The 22,169-nt window shown below is 41.1% G+C and overlaps 1 protein-coding gene across 1 annotated transcript in view; it reads left to right on the top strand.

Annotated features, from left to right (window-relative positions):
* LOC140104035 (extracellular serine/threonine protein kinase FAM20C-like) overlaps positions 1–19,164 on the top strand; it is a 33,310-nt gene extending 14,146 nt beyond the window's left edge. The window contains exons 6-10 of the mRNA XM_072127374.1: positions 2,440–2,620; positions 6,831–6,940; positions 10,063–10,144; positions 12,219–12,278; positions 17,889–19,164. Coding sequence (XP_071983475.1) covers positions 2,440–2,620; positions 6,831–6,940; positions 10,063–10,144; positions 12,219–12,278; positions 17,889–18,135 — 680 coding nt within the window. The 3' untranslated portion in view covers positions 18,136–19,164. The remainder of the gene's footprint in view (positions 1–2,439; positions 2,621–6,830; positions 6,941–10,062; positions 10,145–12,218; positions 12,279–17,888) is intronic.
* Positions 19,165–22,169: the final 3,005 nt, after the last annotated feature.

Genomic DNA, 22,169 nt, shown 5'->3' with positions numbered 1-22,169 from the left:
GCATACGTCACTCAGCAGGGGAGAACATATTAGGACAGTGACATCACTGGAGAAACATCTCTTTTCACATGGTTTTGGCCTCTTCTCTTGCTGTGGCCATATGAATACATGGGGGGCACATTTACTTACCCGGCCACTGGAGTTCACCGAAAGTGCATTGTCCATCAATAATGAACTATGCCGTGATTGACTAAGATTGTGCGCCCGATATCCTGCATGTGTCGCTTCCCCGCTCAGGTCCAACAGAGTTCACCTTCTTCTTCCTGGTGCATGTAAGTGCTTGGGCTTGCGACACAATTTGAAAGTTAAATCCCGCGCTCAGTGGGAATCAGTCGGATCGTCTGACGGACACCCCCCTCCCCCTTCCAATCGCATGTGACACAATCCCAGAGCAGGCACATGTTAAGTACCCGTCAAAGCCGTGCAAATCCCGAAAACAGCGCACAGTCCGACAAAAGAGCTATCCCCGACCCTTAGTGTTTAAGCCCTATGGTCTGTTGTAGGCTATATGGGACTTGCTCACTCTCACATTAGTATAGACTGTTTTATTTGGCAGATTCCTTTCTTTGGTTTGGCTATACTTGTGCACCTTTGTATATATTATTTTTTCTTCTATATATTGTTCGGATCCTGACAAAACATTGTTTCCATGGATACACCATGACACCTTTACTGACCTTTTTACTGAAATGCAGATGGGAAATATTTCCAGTTACAGGGCACAGAGGGGACTTTCTGCCGAAAATCCATACTCCGTACATTCCTTTGTTACTTCAGTGTTTGCATGTGCCAGGAGGTTTCATAGCAGATGATTCATGATTCATACAAAGGCAAGCAACCACTTACATATGTATCTGTATAATCATTGCCGGCAGAAACCCAGAATATGTGACCACAGAAAACCCACTGCATCATTGTTTTCTATGTAACGTCCTTGGCCTTTTTATCATTTCAGTCTTCGCTTTCTAGACATTTTTGGTGGGGAAAAGAAAACTGAGAAAATTTTAAATTAGTCCCTGCAGATGCAATTGAGATCAAATAGAGGTTATGTTCAAATTAAGTTTGGAGCCTACGTCAGGGTATATAGCAGGGTAGAGGTCAGGTTATACGTCAGGAGAACTCCCTATGGATTTCTTTGATTGAAGGCTCTGATACATCCCAATGTATAGGTAAACAGTGAGATGCCATGTAATATACGATTAGGGTATCCTGGCAATGAGGGTATCCTGGCAATGAATGGTAATAGAAATAATATATAGACCACCCCAGCTTATTGTTTGCTCCCCACACAGGCATGATGGCATGGCGAGAAGTAGTAGTGAGATTTCCACAAATAAAGGATGATGGAAATATTCTACAAGGCCATTGTCACATGGTGGCGCCCACAACCGAAAGACTCTTATGGCATTCATTAAACTTTTCTTACTATACACCACAGGATAAATTGACAGTGTCTAGTCTTCTTTTCCCTTTTTATGATATACCGACACATCAAAGCCAGCCGGAGGACAAATAGATACTTGTCTGGCCTCGATCTGCCAGTGGAAGACTATGGACCTCTGCGTCCGTTTGGGCTTCAGTGCCATCCTCTATCCGTAAAGTAAAGCAGAGGATGCACTGTTGACTTTGATTTTATACTTCTTTGGATTCTGTTTTGCACTAGTATGAACATTGCCTCTTTTTACTCCTGGATGAATTCCATTACACCCATCTGTCTCCTGCTGATTTTGTTCTGGGTTGCAGACAGTTAAGGTTGTTGTGATGGACAGATGCTATCTCCATTCACATACCTGCATTTCTGTTTTTTTCTGTTTGGGTCAAACATGTCTGGACCGGGACTCTGATATCCCATAAGAAGTTTATTTCCCTCTTCCTAGTGCTGGCTATAAGTCTCCTTTTGAGCTTGATAGTATATTCTATATTTCTTTATTCAGTTTTTTTTCTATTCTTGACTCTTGTCTTGTTCTGAATAGACCTCTTTGCGTCAACCATATTTGTATGAGCTTCCCCCTGTATTTTGTTTTATCCGGGTTCACTTTGATGCAGGAAGGGAACATTACCCAGTTGTCACCTACCATCTAGGGTAGCATATGCAAGTAGTTAGGGACAGAATGGTTCACCGCCTGTCTATTCTCTTGCTTTTTTTCTTGTTTGTATGATTCCTATCAGCTATGTTTTCCTATCACACTAACATTGTGTATATCATGAGGTTTTCCATAAAAATAACATTTAGACATAGCCTGATTCATCACAAATAATGCAACTTTATAAAATGTTGTAAAGAACATGTACATAAACCACTAGGTTTGAGGTAATGTTTCTAGTTTAGATACAGTCTTTGAATATTTCCTATTAACAATAACCATCATGTAATCATTGCATATTTACAGGACAGCAATAAGTGGACGTTACTGCACATTCTCTGTCATTTCTTTCCAGCTAATAATGTCTGCTTCTATGGTGAGTGTTCTTACTACTGCTCCACGGAACATGCCCTGTGTGGTAAGCCTGACCTTCTGGAAGGATCTGTGGCTGCTTTCTTGCCAGATACTGCACTGGCCAAAAGAAAATCTTGGCGCAGCCCTTGGAGACGATCATACCACAAAAGTAAAAAGGCAGAGTGAGTAAAGATTTAGAATTCCTTTACCCCTTTCACTCAACTTTTGGGTGTGTGGTTATGGTTAGCCTGCCTAGCAATCTGTACACCATATTTATCACATGCAACCATTTAAAACATTTTATAATCCTACTTCATTAGATGGGTTGCATAGTAAAAATGGAACAATTGCTCAGGACAGATGTGTTAAAAACTGACTTTACTAATTTCCCTCGTGATAAGCCATTCCCCATCTACAAAAAGTATTAATTAACAACCTCTAAAGAGCTGGATAACATTTGTAACAAACAGTGGACTATGAACCCACTATGCTATCCTGATGGAATGGCTTTGGACCACCACCAAGGCCGTTATCCTGGGACCTATCTGGTTATCACTTTTTCACCTTTACATTGTTTCATTGTTTTTATGGTTAAAAAAAAACACATGTCCATCAAGTTCAACCAAGGAAGTGAAGGGATTGGAGGAGGATGGAATTTCGTGGAAACAATTCTATATAACATAATCGTCAATGTTATCTAGATGTAGGAAGACATCTAGACCCTTCATTCGGCTCTCCAGATGCAGACAGTGCCCCCTTGTCTTTTGATTTGACCTGGAACAACATTCCACCATATTTTTTGTATGGACCATTCATATATTTATATAAATTAATCATGTCCCCTCTTAGTCGTCTCTTTTTAATTTGTTTTAATCTTTCCTCATAACTGAGACCCTCCATATCCCTTATCATTTTTGTGGCTCTCCAGCTCCAGGGCATCCTTTTTATGGACTGGAGCCCAGAACTGGACTTCATATTCCAGGTGAAGCCGAACCAATGCCTTGTACAGTGGTAATATTACATCCCTATCCCCAGAGTCCATAACTCTTTTGATACATGACAAGATCTTGCTGGCCTTAGAGGCAGCTGATTGACATTGCATGCTGTTATTTACTCTGTGATCTACTAGTAAACCCAGGTCCTTCTTAACAAGGGACTTTCCTAGATTTACTCATATGTTACGTGTGTTACCTGTGGATTATTGGTCCCCAGGTTCATAACCTTACATTTATCCACATTGAACCTCATTTGCCAAGTGGATGACCAAATACTCAGTTTGTCGAAGTGGTTGCAGTCGGTGTCACAGTGGCTTGGTCTTAACCTAATCCCAGTATGGCAAAGCAGGGTAGAAGCAGGAAAGGGAGGGGAGGACATAGAATAGTATTTAGTTCCCCTGTGGCACTCCAGGTGTATTTATTTGTTCAATCCCTGGCAGGTGGAGGAAGGGATGCCCTTGGTGTTAACAGCAGACCATGGATTCACACTGGATACACTGTGATTACTTGGTAAAAATGTACAGTTCCTTTAATGGCAAACAGTCCAAACAGCAGCGAGGTCTCCTGTGTCTAGCAAGTCAGTCTGTTGGCTGGTTTGAGTGTTGGCAATAGTCCTTAGTTGCAGGAACGTTTTAGTAATACAGCCATGGACCTAAGTGTCAGCTAGGCTGGCTTGTTTCTTTGGGAGCCTGTTTGGCTCTGATGCATTAGCAGCTCAGCAATATGTGTGCTGTAGAAATGTGTCTCACATGTACTGCATGCACACAAACTCATCATTAACATGTGACTAAAGTGAGAGCTGCAGACCAAGCCATTATGTAAACTTTGTCATTAGTTACATGCTCTGAGGTACGAACCAATGGCAGCTTGAGTTACGACACATAAAATATAAAATGTTTACAAGTTAGTTTCAACAGAACATAAATTTACTCTTAAAACACATAATACTCTTGAAACACATATGGGCAGATTTGTCAAGCTGTCTAAAAGTCAGAATATTCTTTGTTGCCCATGGCAACCAATCACAGCTCCCCTTTAAAATATTAATGAGCACTGGTAAAATGAGAGCTGAAGTGTAATTGGTTGCCATGGGCAACTAAGAATATTCTGACTTTCTGACAGGCTTGATAAATCTGCCCCATGTTATCCCATGTTATTTTTTGCAGCCTGACTAGAGGGGAAAATGCAATTATAACCAGAGATTTTGGCCATTGTGTTACTTGTGGACTTCTGAACTTACTGGTGAACCTATGAACCTGAGTTGCTGATAACCTCAGTGGAGTGATCAGTTACACGGGGTCCCTTTAGTATTGAATGCCAATTGTAGAACCGTAATGGCCTAACTTTGAGAGATTACAGTAGCTTGTCTGGAAAGGTAAGTATTTGGTTTCTAGTTGGATGTAGAAGAAAATCAATTGTGGAATGTTACAGAGCATCTGTCTCCACCGTAAACTATATAACATGCATTTCTCACTAAAACCATAAAGATGTACAACACTCGGGTAACTAAAACATCAAAACTATTGTCCAAAATAAAAAACAACTGCTGAGGTGGTTGCTGTACCACTAACATATTTCATACACACATTTATCTGATGTTCCTGTGAAACTTGGGGGAGGGGGCTTATGTGTCAATGGATTTAATTTGGCAGAATGTGCTATGGAGATGTATAGTTTAGGGCAGATACTGCAGATCAGTCCTGACTTGTTAGACTGATGCCTTTATTACTCCATTACAGGGATCATCTTCTGAGATATCGGTCCCGTATATCGGTCCCACTAACGTTAGTGTGAAAGGGGACTTAGTATGTATTTTTACCATTTAGAATAATTAACATAGGGGCAGGTCTACCAATCTGTATACAACAGAATTCTATTCTGTAATTTGCACCAAAAATTCAAGAGTTTAAGACACTTTTATAACACGTATCACAAAAGGAGCATGACCTCCAAAAAGGGGACAGGCTTCAAGGTAAAATGATGCTAAAACCCCGGAAATTTATAGAAATTAATAGCTAGTGCAAAGTATAAATAGACACTTTTATACCACGACAGATTTAGCATCCAGCATCAGACACTTTGATAAAACTAATGAAGTTTAAAAATGGCTTGTCTGACTTTGCAACCAATCAGAGCTCAGCTTTCATTTTCTAAACCAATGTGGGAAATTGAAAGTTGAGATCTGATTGGTTGCGATGGGCATCTAGAACAGTTTTGCTCTCAGACATTTCTGATAAATCTCCCCCTATTTTTTATAAAACACTTTTGACAAATCTGTCCCATCCATGTAGGATAATTCCCCAATGGTCCATAGATAGTGATCACCACTTTGGCTAGTATACCCAGATTTTACTAAAACCAATAAAGCTTATATCTTTTGAATGTCTATGCAAAATCAATACATTGGGGCACATTTACTTACCCGGTCCGCAGAGTTCACGAAAGTGCATTGTCCGACGACTCACTAAGATTGTGCGCACAATATCCTGTATGTGTCGCTTTCCTGCTCAGGTCCGCCGGAGTTCACCCTCTTCTTCCTGGTGCATGTAAGTGCTCAGTCTTGCGACACAATCTTAAGTTAAATCACAAGCTAAGTCCGAATCAGTCGCATCTTCCGACGGCTCACTGCCCGATTTCTGACGCATGAAAGCCAGCGCAGCGGCGCCAAAATCTGTTCATGTGCGACACGATCCCAGCACAAACCCCTGTTACATACCTGTCAAAGCTGCACAAATCCTGAAACCGGAAGAACGAAAGTGTGATCCGCGACCCTTAGTATATAAGGGCCCCAATATGTATAAAATATGCTGTTTATATACTTTACAGTAGTGACAGATCCTTTTTGAAAGGTGAAACAAAAAGCCTTTGCATCCCTGATAGACTGGAATTGCATCAGATTATGTGTCATACCCATAAGTTGACCTAGAATACAATAATAAATATAATATGCACCTTGATTATACTTTATGACCAACTCCTAAAGCTTAAGCCACATGGGACTTCAGTGCAAAACAACTGTTTATCAAATTAATAGGCATGTACTGCCACCTGCTGGCTGATGTGCAGTAATGTGTATAGAACAGTATTTGCAATGCTGTGGATAGTTATGTGGGATCATTTTAAAGGGAACCTGTCACCAGAGGGGTCATTTCCTATAGATACGGTAAGTTCCTATAGACACAATACAGTAGATAGAAATGTTGTTTTTATCAAACGTGTGGATTACTTTGTTAGTGAAATATGCCATAACAAACTTTAATAGGCTCCCTGCCAGCGCCCGCAGTGAAGTCCCGGGGCTTAGAATATGTATAGCAAGTTATTGTGATATTCTTGCCTAAATTTGGGTCTCTATATAATAGGATCAGTCAATCTAATATTGCTGAATTTTTCCTTTTAGCTGGGAGACAAACCCCAATTATTGTGAAACAGTAAAAGTAACACCACCTTACGATGAGGGAACACGACTTCTGGACCTAATAGATCTTTCATTACTGGACTTTTTCATGGGTAAGATAAATTAGGAAAAGTCTGATGACCTTTTATATCTTTGCTTTTATGAGTGAACTGGCAAAGCAAATACAAAGGAAGAAGAAGAAAGAACAGAAACTAAAATTTAAATCATATTTACACCAAATCAGATTATTAGAAACTGAACATAAAAGAAATTTAATAGATTCGATTAAAGAGGAGCTTGAGAGAATTGAGAAAATTAGAGCAAAAAATTATGCTTTGGGAGACAGAGTAGGTAAAATGTTAGCTAATAGACTAAAGAAAATGAAACAAAACAATAAGATAGAAAAAATACAATATAAGGGTAGATTAGTATACAACCCAGTGGAAATAATTTTTTTGAACTATACAATTTAAAAAAGGACCTGTCACCCAAATAATCCCTCTAGGAGCTGCTTACTAAAGTAAATTCAGGTAAATTCACAATATACCTGTACTCTGACGACATAGTGTGCACATGTACTGATCCTGAAATATCAGGATAGCTAATACACACCATTGAAACTTACTCGGCTATTTCTTACTATAAACCTTAATAAATACCAACTAATGGTGATTAATAGAGGGGAAAAATTTAAGGTCAACTTATCAAAGTAATTTATTTCCTTTTAAACTCTTAATTAAGGATTTCCAATATTCAGGTATCTTTATTTCACATATTCTAGACAAGTTGTTGGAGCATAATTCAGGGGATTTAATTACATGTATTAAGACTAAACTACATAAAACTGCAAATTTTAATTTGTCTTGGATTGCAAGAATTAACCTAATTAATATTTAACCTATAATATTATTTTATTTTTTTTTTAAATCTATAACATTACAATTCACTGAACAAACAGTCAAGGAATTACAAACTATAACCCTGAATTACACAAAGTATAATAAATAATAATAATTCCTTTATTTATATTGCGCGCAATTCTGATGTCACAATAGTACATTGTAACAATGGGGTATTTTCTTGTCAACTGTGATGCCACAATATGGCATTGTCACAATAAAGCATTGTAGTAATGTCACATTTGGGTATTGTTATGATATATAATATACATCTTAAAAAACAAAATTTATTAAAACAGCCTCAGCAAACAAACTTACATTACGGAAAGTAAATAGACCCCATTAAATGTTCCATTCATTGTTCCGTTGAAGCCGATTGGTAAGATCCAAAAAGTTCTTTTTTTTTGCTCATTTATGTACGCTCTACACCCCATCTTGACAGAAAAAAAACTCAAATTTTAAGGAAAATTGAAATATCACATGGTCATAAGTATTCAGCCCCTTAGCTCAGTATTGAGTAGAAGCAGTTTATGACTTAGTACAGCCAGGAGTCTTCTTGGAAAGATGCAACAAGTCTTTCACACCTGGATTTGAGGATCCTCTGCCTCTTCCTTGCAGATCCTCTCCAGTTCCTTCAGGTTGGATGGTGAAAGTTGGAGGAAGCCATTTTCAAGTCTCTCCAGAGACTCAGCTGGGTTTAGGTCAGGGCTCTGGCACCAGTCAGGAATGAGAGTTGTTCTGAAGCCACTGCTTTGTTATTTTAGATGTGTGCCTAGGACAGTGATGGCTAACCTATGGCACTGGTGCCAGAGGTGGCACTCAGAGCCCTTTCTGTGGGCACTCAGGCCATCACCAGATATGACTCCAGATATCTTCCTGCAGTCCCAGACAGCCCAGGACTTGCTGTGCACAGAGGTATTTTAAAGTGACAGCTCGACCTGGGACTATTTCCTGCTTTATTGGTGTCCTCAGGTGCTGGTATCAATGAAAACTGTGACAGAGAAGCGAGTATAAATCACAAATTAAATTTCTGTGTTGGCACTTTGCGATAAATAAGCGGGTCTTTGTTGTAGTTTGGGCACTCGGTCTCTAAAAGGTTTGCCATCACTGGCCTAGGGTCATTAGACCTCATGACTCTCATGTGCTCTGACATGCATTGTGAGCTGTGAGGGTGCTGTCACACGTCGCGTTTACCGCATGCGTTTAAAAACGCATTGCAATAGCTGGAGAGTGATTTGCCTAATTAAACAGCTGCTAACACCTGTGTTTACAAAACGCAACCGTTAACGCATTGTTAACGCATGCGTTAACATCGCGGTTAACGCATGCGTTTTGTAAACACAAGTGTTAAGAGGTGTTTAATTAGGCAAATCACTCTCCAGCTATTCCAATGCGTTTTTAACGCATGCGGTAAACGCGACGTGTGACCGCACCCTGAGGACTTAAATAGACAGTCGTGTGCCTTTCCTAATCAAGTCCAATCAGTTTAATTAAACGCAGCTGGACTCAAATGAGTAAAACCATCTCAAGGAGCATGAGAAGGTATTGGACACAGTGGGGGTCATTTACTAAGGGGCCAAATCCCTTTTTTTCGTCAGGTTTCCCGAATATTACCTTTTTGCGCCGAATTAACCCGGGTTTGTGGCGATCGGATTGTGCCGCATGGGCGCCGGCGTGCACGCGACGTAAACCGGGGGCGTGGCCGCCGGAAAACCTGACGGATTCGGAAAAACCGCTGAATTAAAAAAAAAAGATGTGTCGCTTGACACGCACTTACCTGCACCCAGGATAGCTTGGTGAACTCCAGTGAACTCCGACGGACTTCAGCGCAGCAGCGACACCTGGTGGACATCGGGCGCACTACCTTAGTGAATTGCCGGAAGACCCGAATCGGGGTCGGAGAACCCGCCGAAGGATCGCGAATGGACCGGGTAAGTAAATCTGCCCCAGTGTGAGTTAAATATGAGTGTCACAGGAAAGAGTCTAAATACTCACGACCATGGGATTTTATTAGTTTTTCTTGTTTAATAAATTAGCAAAATTATCTACATTTCAGGGTTTTTTTCTATCGAGATGGGATGCAGAGTGCACATTAATGAGCAAAAATAAGAACTTTTTTGATCTTACCAATTAGCTGCAATGAAACATAGGGTGAAAAATGTAAATGGGTCTGAATATTTTCTGTACCCACTGTATAAACATGCATAGACTAAGCTCTGGGAACAGGGTCCTTATCTGACCATGTTATTGCTATGATATGCCTCATTTGTATATGTACCCCATGATCTGTAAAGCTCTGCACAATTTAATGGTAGTGTTCTGTATTTTCCAATAAGGAAACCAAGATCGCCATCATTATGAGACATTTGAAAAGTTTGGAAACGAGACCTTCCTTTTGCATCTGGACAACGGGAGAGGGTAAGATGATCAGGCTGGAGCCTAAGATCCCAGTACCATTAACCTTTCATCTTGGCCTCTAAAAATATTATGAATATAAGGAGAAAACAGTCCTCACCATATGTAGCTACAGATGACTTTACAGAATACAAAAATAAGCATGTTTGCTGTCAGTTTCCCTAAGAATCCTTCTTTACTGATCCTTCTTTACTCTGACATCTGCCATTTGGTGAAGTCAGGACACCCCTATGCACATTGGACACCTGGCTGGTGCTGCTAATATTTACAGGTTGGGCCAGCTTTAAGGATTTTTATGAGATTATAATATTATTGACCTATCATTAGGTTAAGTGAACAACTATTTAGTGGGGGTCTGATACCTCTCAACTCCATTAATAAGGGTGATGGCACACGTGGCGTTTTGAACACGTCTTTGGCCCGTTTTTCAGCAGTCCGTCAAAAATCTGTTTGAAAACGCATCCGTTTTTGACCAGTTTCAATTAAGATAATTGGTCAAACCTGTCAAAAACGCATGCGCTTTTTGAGGGACTGCTTAAAATCGGACCAAAAACGCTTTCAAAACGCCATCACCCTAAGATGTTTGAAGAAGCTGTGGGGTTTCAGGGAGAGCATCTTCTCAGGCCAATGACGTTACATGCATTGGTCACAGGGCCGGCTCTAGGTTTAAGTGGGCCCCTGGGCGATAGAGCCACAGTGGACTCCTTAACAGTGAAATTATGTAGCAACATTAAAAAAACAAAAACTTAAAATACCAAAACACATACTCACAGATAGACAGAATATATAAACACACATCCAGTATATACAATACATACGCACAGCTATACAGCATATATACACACATCCAGCATATACAACACATACACACAGCTATACAACATATATACACACGCATCCAGTATATACAACACATACACACAGATATACAACATATATACACACGCATCCAGTATATACAACACATACACACAGCTATACAACATATATACACATACATCCAGTATATACAAAACACATACAAACAGATATACAGCATATATACACATACATCCAGTATATGCAGCATACACACAGATATACAACATATATACACATACATCCAGTATATACACAACACATACACACAGATATACAGCATATATACACATACATCCAGTATATGCAGCATACACACAGATATACAACATATATACACATACATCCAGTATATACACAACACATACACACATATATACAGCATATATACACATACATCCAGTATATACAACATATATACATATATACACATAAACACATATACAACATATACATGTATTTACAGATGTAGCAATTATACTTACCCCAGCTGGATGTCACTCGGTCGCGACGTGGAAGGGGACCGCGTAGGAGAGGGTGGACAGGCCTGTGATGTGTGCGGCCTGGGCCGTACATGAGGCGCGCAGGCCGGGCCGGATGTGAAGTGCTCGGCCGGGTGAGATGGAAGGCGCCCGGGCCGGGCCGCAGGTGAAGCGGGTGGGCTGGGCTGGATAGGGCAGGCGGGCAGGGCGGAGCGGCCACATGTGAGGTGGGCAGGGCGGGGCTGCCAAGGTCCTTCTCTGCCCACCTCCTATGCGGCCTGCAATCAGCGGAGGCTGCCTTTTAAATTGACGAGCCCGAACATGGTCGTGGTGGGCCCCTTGGAAGCTCTGGGGCCCCGGCACTTGCCCAGGTCAGCCGGGTGCTGACGCCGGGCCTGATCGGTCATGTCGCCCATTTACAGCTTTTAGCATAATTGATAATTCTATATTTTATTAGATATTTTGGAAAAGTTGATACCTAAAATGTTTAAAATTTAGTGTCTTTATTTTTATATGCACTCTGAGGAAAGGGGGTGATGTATCAGCAGACTCTTGGGATTGTGTAAGCAAACATTTACTGACATAGCAAATTAAAGAAAACCTATGTAGATGTTGTCTGTGGCCAAATTAAAACCCCAAGATTTCCATGTTTACTCATAAAAAGTTTTAAAATATAACAAAAAGCAATTCTGAAGGATTGAAAGTGAGAATAACATCTCTCCATTTTTTATTCTTAGGTTTGGGCGTCACTCCCAAGATGACTTGTCTATTCTTGCACCTCTGCAGCAGTGCTGCAGGTAAGTAATACTGAGGATTCCCGAAAACTTTAGAATTATGTTGAGGAAAACCAAGGTTGAGGAAAATCGGATGTGTCGGTGCGCTTTTGCATCCGCCTGGCATCCTTTTTTATAATGTTCAACAAATTTTACTGTAAACTTTGTGATGCTCATAAGTGTGACTCAATAGTTGCCTTCTATTGGACAACAGCTTAGTGAAAAGAGCTCACATTAGGACAAGCTCACCTCGTTTACAGAACGGCTGTTCGCTCTATTAAAATAATGGACATGTACATTGATCCTTTAAAAATAATGGCATTTAGTGCAGCCGCATGCCGACTGCTCACAAAACAGACAACATATGGTTGTGTGTATCTGCCCTTAGAGTGTGCTCATTGGGTAAAAAATGCAGGATAAAGGCACATAATAGTCCAGAATATCATGGAGAAATGTGTTAAATTCAAAGGATCGGACAGTTATAGGAATAACACATATGTATATGGTGTTCTGTATCTGTAAACCTAGTTGGAAATCGACTCCAGCTCATAAATTGGAAAAGACATAATTACATAAGACATATAGATACAATGGGGCTCATTTACTAAGGGTCACGCTGCTCACTTTTGTTGGACTGTTCGCCTTTTTTCGGGGATTGCACGGCTTGGACAGATATTTAACAGGTGTCTGCTCTGGGATTTTGGCACACGCGATCAGTTATTGGCACAGCTGCTCGGGCTTCCATTGGGGGGCGTGCTATCGGATTGAGCGCAGGATTTAACTTTCAAATGGTGTTGCAAACCCAAGCACTTACATGCACCACTAAAAAAATGGTGAACTCTGTCGGACCTGCGCAGGGGAGTGACACATGCAGGATATCGGGCGCGCAATCCTAGTGAATCGTGCATTATCATTGGACAGTTCGGCGAACTCCGCGGACCAGGTAAGTAAATGTGCCCCATAGTCTTTTGCTTATTTCTTCAAACCCTAGAGCAGTGGTGGCGAACCTCTATGGGCACCCTTGCCATTACCCCAGGGCAGGGCTCCCCAGACAGGACTCAAGGCCTCTTGTAATCACAGGCAGCCCAGGACACTAGAAGGAAGCTACAATGATGATCCAAACTTCTTCTCCTTCTTTCTACTGTATTGGTGTCCTCAGGTGTCTATAGATTTTAAACCTGTGACAGAGCAGGGAGTAATAAGTTACTGCTTAAATTGTTGCATTGGTACTTTGCGAAAAAAATGTGGGTTTTGGTTGTAGTTTGGGCACTTGGTGTCTAAAAGGTTTGCCTTCACTGCCCTAGAGGAAATTGCTATTTCCCAACTTTCATTTTTTTACACAAGCTAAAACTGCACTAAAGAGTCTGTAAAATCGCACTGATGTAGTTCACCAAGAAAACCAGCTCATGTCTTGAAGAGACGTATGCTTTACCCTTAAACAACCTGGCCCTTTTTTGTTATTGCGTTTTCATTTTTCACTCCCTACCTTCAAAAATGTATATCTTTTTTATTTTTCCATGTAAAGAGCTGTGTGAGGGCTTGTTTTCTACATAACAAATTTCACTTTATAGTAATGGTATTTAATATTCCATTCCGTGTACTAAGAAGCAGGAAAAAATTCCAAATACAGTGAAGTTGGTGAAAAAAATGCATTTGCACCGTTTTCATGTGGGCTTGGATTTTACGGCTTTCACTGACAAATGACAGGTCTACCCTATTCTTTGAGTCAAGACATTCACGGAGATAACAAATTTATATAGATTTTATAATGTTTTCATACATTTACAAAAATTAGAACTTCCTGTACAAAATTTTTTTTATTTTGCTATCTTCTGGTGCATAAAAGTTTTTCATACTCTTGTGTGCGGAGCTGTGGGTGGTGTCATTTTTTGAGACTTTTGATGATGTTTTCAATGCTACCATTTTTAAGACTGTACAGCCTTTTGATCATCACTTTTTATACAATTTTTATACTTTTTATACTTTTTATAAAATTATACAATGGCAAAAAGTGGCATTTTCCACTTTGGGCTCTATTTTCTGATACAGGGTTAAACGCCAAGAAAAAATGTTATTGTATTGTGATAGAGCGGACATTTTGGGATGCTGCAATACCTAACATGTATATGATTTTTACTGTTTATTTATTTATTTTCCTATTTTTCAGACCCATTACGGTCCTTTAAACCTGGGTTGTCTGATTGATCTAACCATATACCGCCATTCTACAGTATGGCAGTATGTGGGGATTCTCCACATCATATATTACATTGTGCAAATCGCACATTGTAATTTATGGGATAAAACGAGATAGGTCTTTGTAAGACCTCAGGCTGTCATTGTAACCGACCGCCGCCACCCCGCCTGATGACTTCACAGGGGGCGGCAATCAAAACAATATTGCTGCACCATATTGTCCTTTGTGAGACCCAGGTGCTGTCATTGCTTAGGCAACAGTGCCTGGGTCACAGAAATGGACGCCGCAATTCGGTGGTTCACTGAAGAGCGTGGGAGTGTGGTGGCTACCTATCTACTGGGGGTCATGTTCTGTGACAGCTACCTTTCTATCTCATGTGGGGCATGTGCTACAATGGGGCATATGCTGTGGTGGCTTCCTATCTACTGGGGGGCATGTGCTGCAATGGCCACCTATCTGCTGGAGGGCATGTGTTCTGCATACGCCTTGTTAATGCATTTTACGCTTTATGAACACACCCTTAAATAAAGGAAGTCAACCACTAAAAAAAAAAGTCTACAAATACTACAAATACACACCCGTCTCCTCTTCACCTTGATCTCGTCTGTCCGTCGCTAATCATGAATTGCCGGGATCACCTAGAAAACAAACTTATAATTAGCAGCACGGAGTGTGGGGACAAGATATCCAGGGTTCCAGGCTGCTAATTATGCACATAATTATGCACCTTCCTCTCCCAGAGGGAGGTGACATCATGCGAGAGATGTGAATTCACACCTTTTGCGTGACATCATCTTACTCTTCCATGGTCCCAGTATGAGAAAGGGAGGTGGCATACATGCGCATAATTAGCAGACTGGAGCGCCAGACAACTTGCACCCGACTTTGTGCTGCTAATTAATAAATTTCTTTTTAGGTGATCCTGGCGCTTCAGTATTAGCGACGGATCAATGTGAAGAGGAGTGGAGGTGAGTATTTGTAGCCTTTTTTTGTGGTTGATTTACTTTAATGAATAAGGGGGTAAGTGAGGAAAGTAAGTGTGGGGGCAAAAATCTTGACAATTCAGGTCTAAATTCTATTAATGTGGAATTTGACCATTTCAAGTTAAAATTCAGGCAATGCGGTATTTCACTCTCTACCAACATATTCAGATGCTGGCTCAGCCAACTCACGTGAGAACCATGCCTGGTTCATCTTAATGAACGTGAGGGTGTCCACGTTGGCGGATCCTCTTGTCTGTGATGACACCACTGGCGGTGCTGAACACACGCTCTGATAGCAGGGTAGGAAAGCAAAAGACATAGGGGCACAATTACTTTTCCGGTTGCTGCGCGATCCCTGAGGTGCGTTGTCCGACGAGGATGAAGTCTTCCGCGATTCAACAAGATCGTGCGCCCAAGATCCTGCATGTGTCGCTTCCCCGCTCAGGTCTGCCGGAGGTTACCTTCTTCTTCCCGGTGTATGTGAGTGCATGTCTTGCGACACAATTTGAATTTTAAATCCCACACTTAGTCCGATCACGTGCGCCAAAAACCCCTATTAAATGCAGCACAAAACGGAAATAGTCGGGAAACCTGATCCGCGGTCCGCGGACCCTTAGTAAATGTGCCCCATAGAGTGCAAGCTCTGGCCTCAAGTCCAATTTTCCCACCCAGAAATTGAACAGCGAGGACCACTTCAGTTTTAGCCAGGAGAAGTGTGGATAGATAATCCTCGAGTCACAGTCTACCTCGTACTACGTGCCGTATCCATTAGTGGTGGAGGATGAGGAGAATTGGACATGGCCTTTCCACATTATTGCCATGTTCTCCCTCCTGAGGTGGTGCTGATGTTCATGTTGCATTAGCAACTTCCTCCTCCTCCCCCTGATGCCACTGAGCTTTCACTGTCGGATGGGCACTCTGCCAGCAGTGCCTGCATCAATTTGCCCTTGTTACTCCTTCATGTTTGTCTCACGCTCTACTAATGGAATTAAGGATGATACGCTATCCTTGTAGTATGGAACTGGTTATTTTCTGGGGAACTGGGGTGTTCTTACGGAGGCACTGGAGCGTATGGTGGCTCGTGTGAGCCAGGCTGCCCGGAGGCACAGACAAGCTGTCCTTGTAGCAGGTGTCTCCTCCTCTTTTGAATTTCCCCATCCACAGTCCATTCACACCTGTGAGCTGCTCTGGGTGTCACTCTGCTCTGATGAAAAGTTATTCTCCTTCTCCTCCAAAAGTGTAACACTTACACAAATGGGTTTGGAAACTCCCTCATTGGGGGAGAGCGGCGTCAGCAGATATGGGGATGGAGCCAGTGATATCGGGGGCCAAGTCAGCAGGTCTCAGCGCCCAGTGGTGGATTCCCCAATACAATGGTGGGCCAGTTTGAGCCTGCATGATAGAAAAGTTGAACAAATGCACTGTACAGTAGCATATAGGGGCTTATTAACTAAGGGTCCACGGCCGCAGTTTAGTCAAATTTTACAGCATTTTCAGGGATTGCACGGCGGTGACAGGTATTTAGCATGGGACCGGATTTTGGTGCAGCTTTCATGCGACAGAAATCGGGGTGCGTGCCGGCGGACGATCCGGACTGAGATTTAACATTCAGATTGTGTCGCAATCAAATGCACTTGATGGTGAACTCTGGTGGACCTGAACTTGGCAAGCGACACATGCACCATATCGGGCGTAAGATCTTAGTGAATCGCGACAGATCCACTTTTGGTGAACAACTGCAGACGGGTAAGTAAATGAGCCTTATAGAGTCCCAAAATGGTTTGGAATCCAGAAAACAGATATATGAAATCCATATTTGTTTAACATTCTTACATGTTACATGTGTATGAAAACTTATATCAAGAAGTTCACACTTGATTCACAATGAATACAGAAAATAAAGGCCACAATATGTCAAAATTAATTGTCTGCACCAGTAGAACCACAATCATAAAAACCAATAATGTTACACACAAGAGTACAATGTCAGGACCTTAGCAGCCCATATAAAGTCATTGACACAGGCATTAAAACTTGAATCAATTAAGGATAGTTTATGCATGATAAACAAGTAAAATGCATAAGTACATGAAGTAATAGGCCTATGCGAGGAAGAAGCACTCCAAGGTTAGCCTGGAGCAATGCAGCTGCTTTAACCAGCTGATTATATGGATGCAGAGGTCTGTCCCTGCCATTTATGATAGTGACATTATTACATTGTAATGTTTTATACAAGCATTTGTTAGAAATTATGTAAAATAAATGTAAAAATATGTAGAATCTGGAATGTGTCCTAATGTATACGGTACTTTAGGTAGACAATTTCATTTCTTGTACTGTTAGAATGTCACCAAATAAATTTCTCATCATATTTAATTATTTGTTCCATATTTTTACATTTCTGAACGGAATCTTTATTTACATCAGGTTATAATAGCTCATTTCTATTTTCAGGATTAAAAAGTCTACACTGCAACGTCTCGAGCTGCTTGATACTGAACCATATCGTTTGAGCGACGTAATGCGGGAATCTCTTTCCATGGACCCTCTTACCCCCATCCTCTCAGAGCCGCATCTTTTAGCCCTTGATCGCAGGCTTGGCATCATCCTTAATGTTGTGAAAGAGTGTTTCAAAAAAGAGGGTCCACATCAAGTCGCCTTTGAAGACTTGGCCATGCTCTACAAGGGAAGAAAATTATAAATTGCTTATTCAATCCAATTAGATTTTTTTTCACTGGTCCCAAGTTATATTCAGGTTTTTTTTTATTTATACACATATTTGTCAAAGATTTATAAGAATAAAAGAATAAGGACAAAGTCAAACAACCATAGGTCATTTGAAAGGGTATTCCTATTTCAGACAATGCAATGTCTGATAGATCTAGGTCCCTCCTCTGAGACCTGCACCTAACATCTTTGTGAAAAAGTTATAAAATGACCAAAAATGTACATTTTATTTTATAATTTTATAAAGTTATACATCAAAAGGAAAATAAAGACATGATGGCTCTTGAAATATTAAAATGAAAAAGAAACTACCAGTAATCCTGAGCACCCAATAGGTCAGACCCTTAACCTTCTGCAAAATCTGCTAAAATAGTACAGATTTACTGTATCACACTGTAGTAAAATATTAACGTCAACTCTCAACGTAAGTACAGCACAGCATACTTAAGGATGCCTTGAAAAGAATGAGCCCTCTCCATGCAGGGAAGGTGCTTGCTGTTTTATGCTGTAACCTTTTAAAAGATGCAGCCATATTGCATATGATCTTTGCCGCCATGACCCCCTCCCCACATCAGTTGCCTCATTGGAGGGCTGTTTCTATGACAGCAAGGATCCTCTCCGAGGCTCCCATACAATGATTTGTATTAGACCCTGTCGAAGGCCCGGACAACTATTACCTTTTACATTATAACCCCCTTGTTGAACATTTGGGCACAAATGTTGCTGAAGCTTACATTCAAGAAATCCATAATAAATAGGAAAACATTTATATTCGCCCCCAACAAAAAATACAGACCTCCTTATTTTACTATAACAACCTGGCTGGCCTATAATTTGTGGTGTGGTTTATTGACTTTCAATCTTTTCTATTATGTTGCTGTTTTCTTCCATTATGATCATCCCAACCAGAATAAGCGCATGTTGAGCGATGCGGCCCTTAGCTCAAGAAGGGTCTGGCATGTTTGCTCTTACCCCATGGCCTGAATAAAGTTTGTGGAAACTTTATGAGTCTCTTTTTTATTGTTGCTATACGTTACAGGTAATCTGTCAGCAGGTAGGTATGTGTAAGTGTTTTTTCGTTTTTTTTTTTTTTTTTAAAGGTAGATCCCCTTTAATGTTACCACTTAGCTGCTTTTCTCAACTTTTATAAGTTGAAGTTTCAAAAAGTTTTGTAAAGTGATACCAATTTATTGTGGGTTTTTGTCATGGCTTCTATACAATGAAAATTTCTCAATTCCTTGTTGTTTATTGCCACCTATTCAAAGTGTGTGAGGAGGGGGATGTGGTGGCAGAGTTTTTCTGTGCGTCGCATTTATTTTGCAGTGTCCAACAGAAATGTGTCACACGCTCCATGTTAAAGGTGCACAAAAAAAAGCTAGATTCTTGAAGAACAGCTCCACAATTCATAAATCTGGCGCCCTCTGCACACTCCACAGGCAAACTGCAAATAGTGCACACATTCATAAATGTGCCCAGTCTCCCCCATTATGTTTTTGGAGTTTTTATACTAGCAGTATAAAACTTTGCACAGCATAGGTGCGATCAGTAACCAGTCCCGGTGTCTTGCATTTAAACAATAGAAGACAACAGGGTTTGGTTACCGATCGCATTCGTTTCCATTGAACACAACACCAACAACACATGAGAGACAAAATTATGACTTTTATGAGAAATTATCTTCACACAGGGACATTTTTTAAATAAAATGCAATTGAAGAAATTTCGCTATATGGCAATGAGAATGCCAAGATAAAAATGGATTTTTTTTTTTAAAGAAAGCATTTTTTAATCTCCAAAGCAGGAGTGGAGACCTGTATTTATAATATGTAACGTTAACAAAGGCAAATAATTGAGGGGAAAAATATTTTAGATAGAAAGATACCATATATACTCAAGTATAAGCTGAGGTACCTAGATTTAACACAAAAAAACAGTGTAGAAAATGTGTAGATGGAGAATAATTAACTATTCTGTTGTAAATTACTTACCGTATATACTTGAGTATAAGCCGACCCGTGTATAAACTGAGGTACCTAATTTTAACGCAAACTGGGAAAACCTATTGACTCAAGTATAAGCCGAGGGTGGATTTTTCATCAAGACAATGAGCCCAAACACACCTCCAGGCTGTGTAGGGGCTATGTGACCAAGAAGCAGAGTGGGCTGGAGGGTAGGTCACTATTTGTGCCACCCTATGTGTAAAAATGGGACATCAGAAAGGCGCTGGTCATCAGGGGTAAGAGGTTTCCTTTTATTCAGAGATATTTAGGACAACGCGTTTCGCACTCCAACGAGTGCTTCCTCAGGTCTAGGCTTGTTGTGCTGGAGAAGTGATCAGAGTGAAGCAGAGTGATGGAGTGTTACTTCAGATTACCTGGCCTCCAGTCACCAGACCTGACCCCAATCGAGATGGTTTAGGGTGATCTAGACTGCAGAGTGAAGGCAAAAGGGCCAACAAGTACTAAGCATCTCTGGGAACTTCTTTAAGACTGTTGGAAGACCATTTCAGGTCACTAGCTCTTGAAGCTCATGAAGACAATGCCAAGAGTGTGCAAAGCAGTAATCAATACAACAAACAATGGACCTTATTGTCACGGCAGGGATTAGACTGCCTTTGGGCAGTCAAGATTAACCCATATCCGGACAAATGAAAAAATAAAGTAAAACATCACTTTTATTAGGGATACTGAAAAAAGATTGCACTATATTACAAGCTGTTGTGGCACAAACCACTAGATGCACAGGACAAACAGTGGATTAAAAGCACAGTTTGCAGGTGGTCAGTGGTATGAAATGTGAGATAGTGGGCACAATACGGGGTCCATATCCACCTATAATAATTGCTATAAGTCCACTATTGGCCAGATAAAGAGGACTGTCCTAAGCAGTATTGTCTGCTACAGTAATGTATCTTATTGTATGGATTAGAGCCCTAAAATGACCACCTAGACCAGCGATGGCTAACCTTTTAGAGCCGGAGTGCCCAAACTTCAACTAAAAGCCACTTATTTATTGCAAAGTGCCAGCACAGCAATTTAAGCAGTAATTTATTTCTCCTTTTTCTTTGACAATTTTCAATCGTTCAGCCTCCTAAAGACACCAACGCAGTTGAAAGTAGGAGGGCAAATTTCCCTATCATTGTAGGAAGATTCTCCAGGAAGATTCTTTGAGTCCTGTCTGGTGAATTTCATTCTGGGGTGATGACCTGGGTGCCCACACCGAGGGCTCCAAGTGCCGCCTCTGGCACTAGTGCCATAGGTTCGCCACCACTGACCTAGACCATGAATAACAGTGTACTGCCCCAGCAGGGGCCGCTGTGGTAGCAGGCTGTATTGTTATAAATACTGTATGGAGATCCTAGTCCTATCGTTAGAGATATAGTGGACTGAACGGTCTAGGTGTGATCTAGGTCTGATATTATCTATCCCTATTGCAACTGATGGTATTATAATTATTGCCACTGCCTGCCTAAGATTCTGCCACACTGCTGATTAAAACTTTCCAAATATTAGCCCCCCGACATGTTTCACCAGTACAACTGGCTTCATCAAGGGTTTGGGATAAATGCTAAGCGCGGGGCTGTCACACCGAGTATATAACAATGAAGCCCCTCCCCGTGGGACCAAGTTGAACCTATGAAAGTGGGTCCTTCACAAAGAAGCGCATCCCATTTAAAACATCAGTGATGGGCACCATGATACACCAATGAAGTGTCCAGGAGGAGGCAATGACTCCTCCCAGTAGGAAATGATGGGAGTGTAGCCCATACTATTCTCCAATAGCAGCTAAATATGTCATCAAGCCCCCTGATCAGCTGACTCATGGACTGTCCGTCAGCTGACCGTCGGCCCGACGAAAACACGCGCATGACATTGGACTTAGTGCAAATATCGGCACCAAGCCCTGTCAAGATGCGCATGACTGTGGACTTAGTGCAAGGTACATCATTAGCCTTGGGAAATGATGGTCTGCATGACAGTATGTATGACAGCAGACTTAATGCAAGCT

This window comes from Engystomops pustulosus, chromosome 10 (genome assembly GCF_040894005.1).
Source record: "Engystomops pustulosus chromosome 10, aEngPut4.maternal, whole genome shotgun sequence".
Taxonomy (NCBI): Eukaryota; Metazoa; Chordata; class Amphibia; order Anura; family Leptodactylidae; genus Engystomops; species Engystomops pustulosus.
This window is presented reverse-complemented; position numbering and strand designations above follow the sequence as displayed.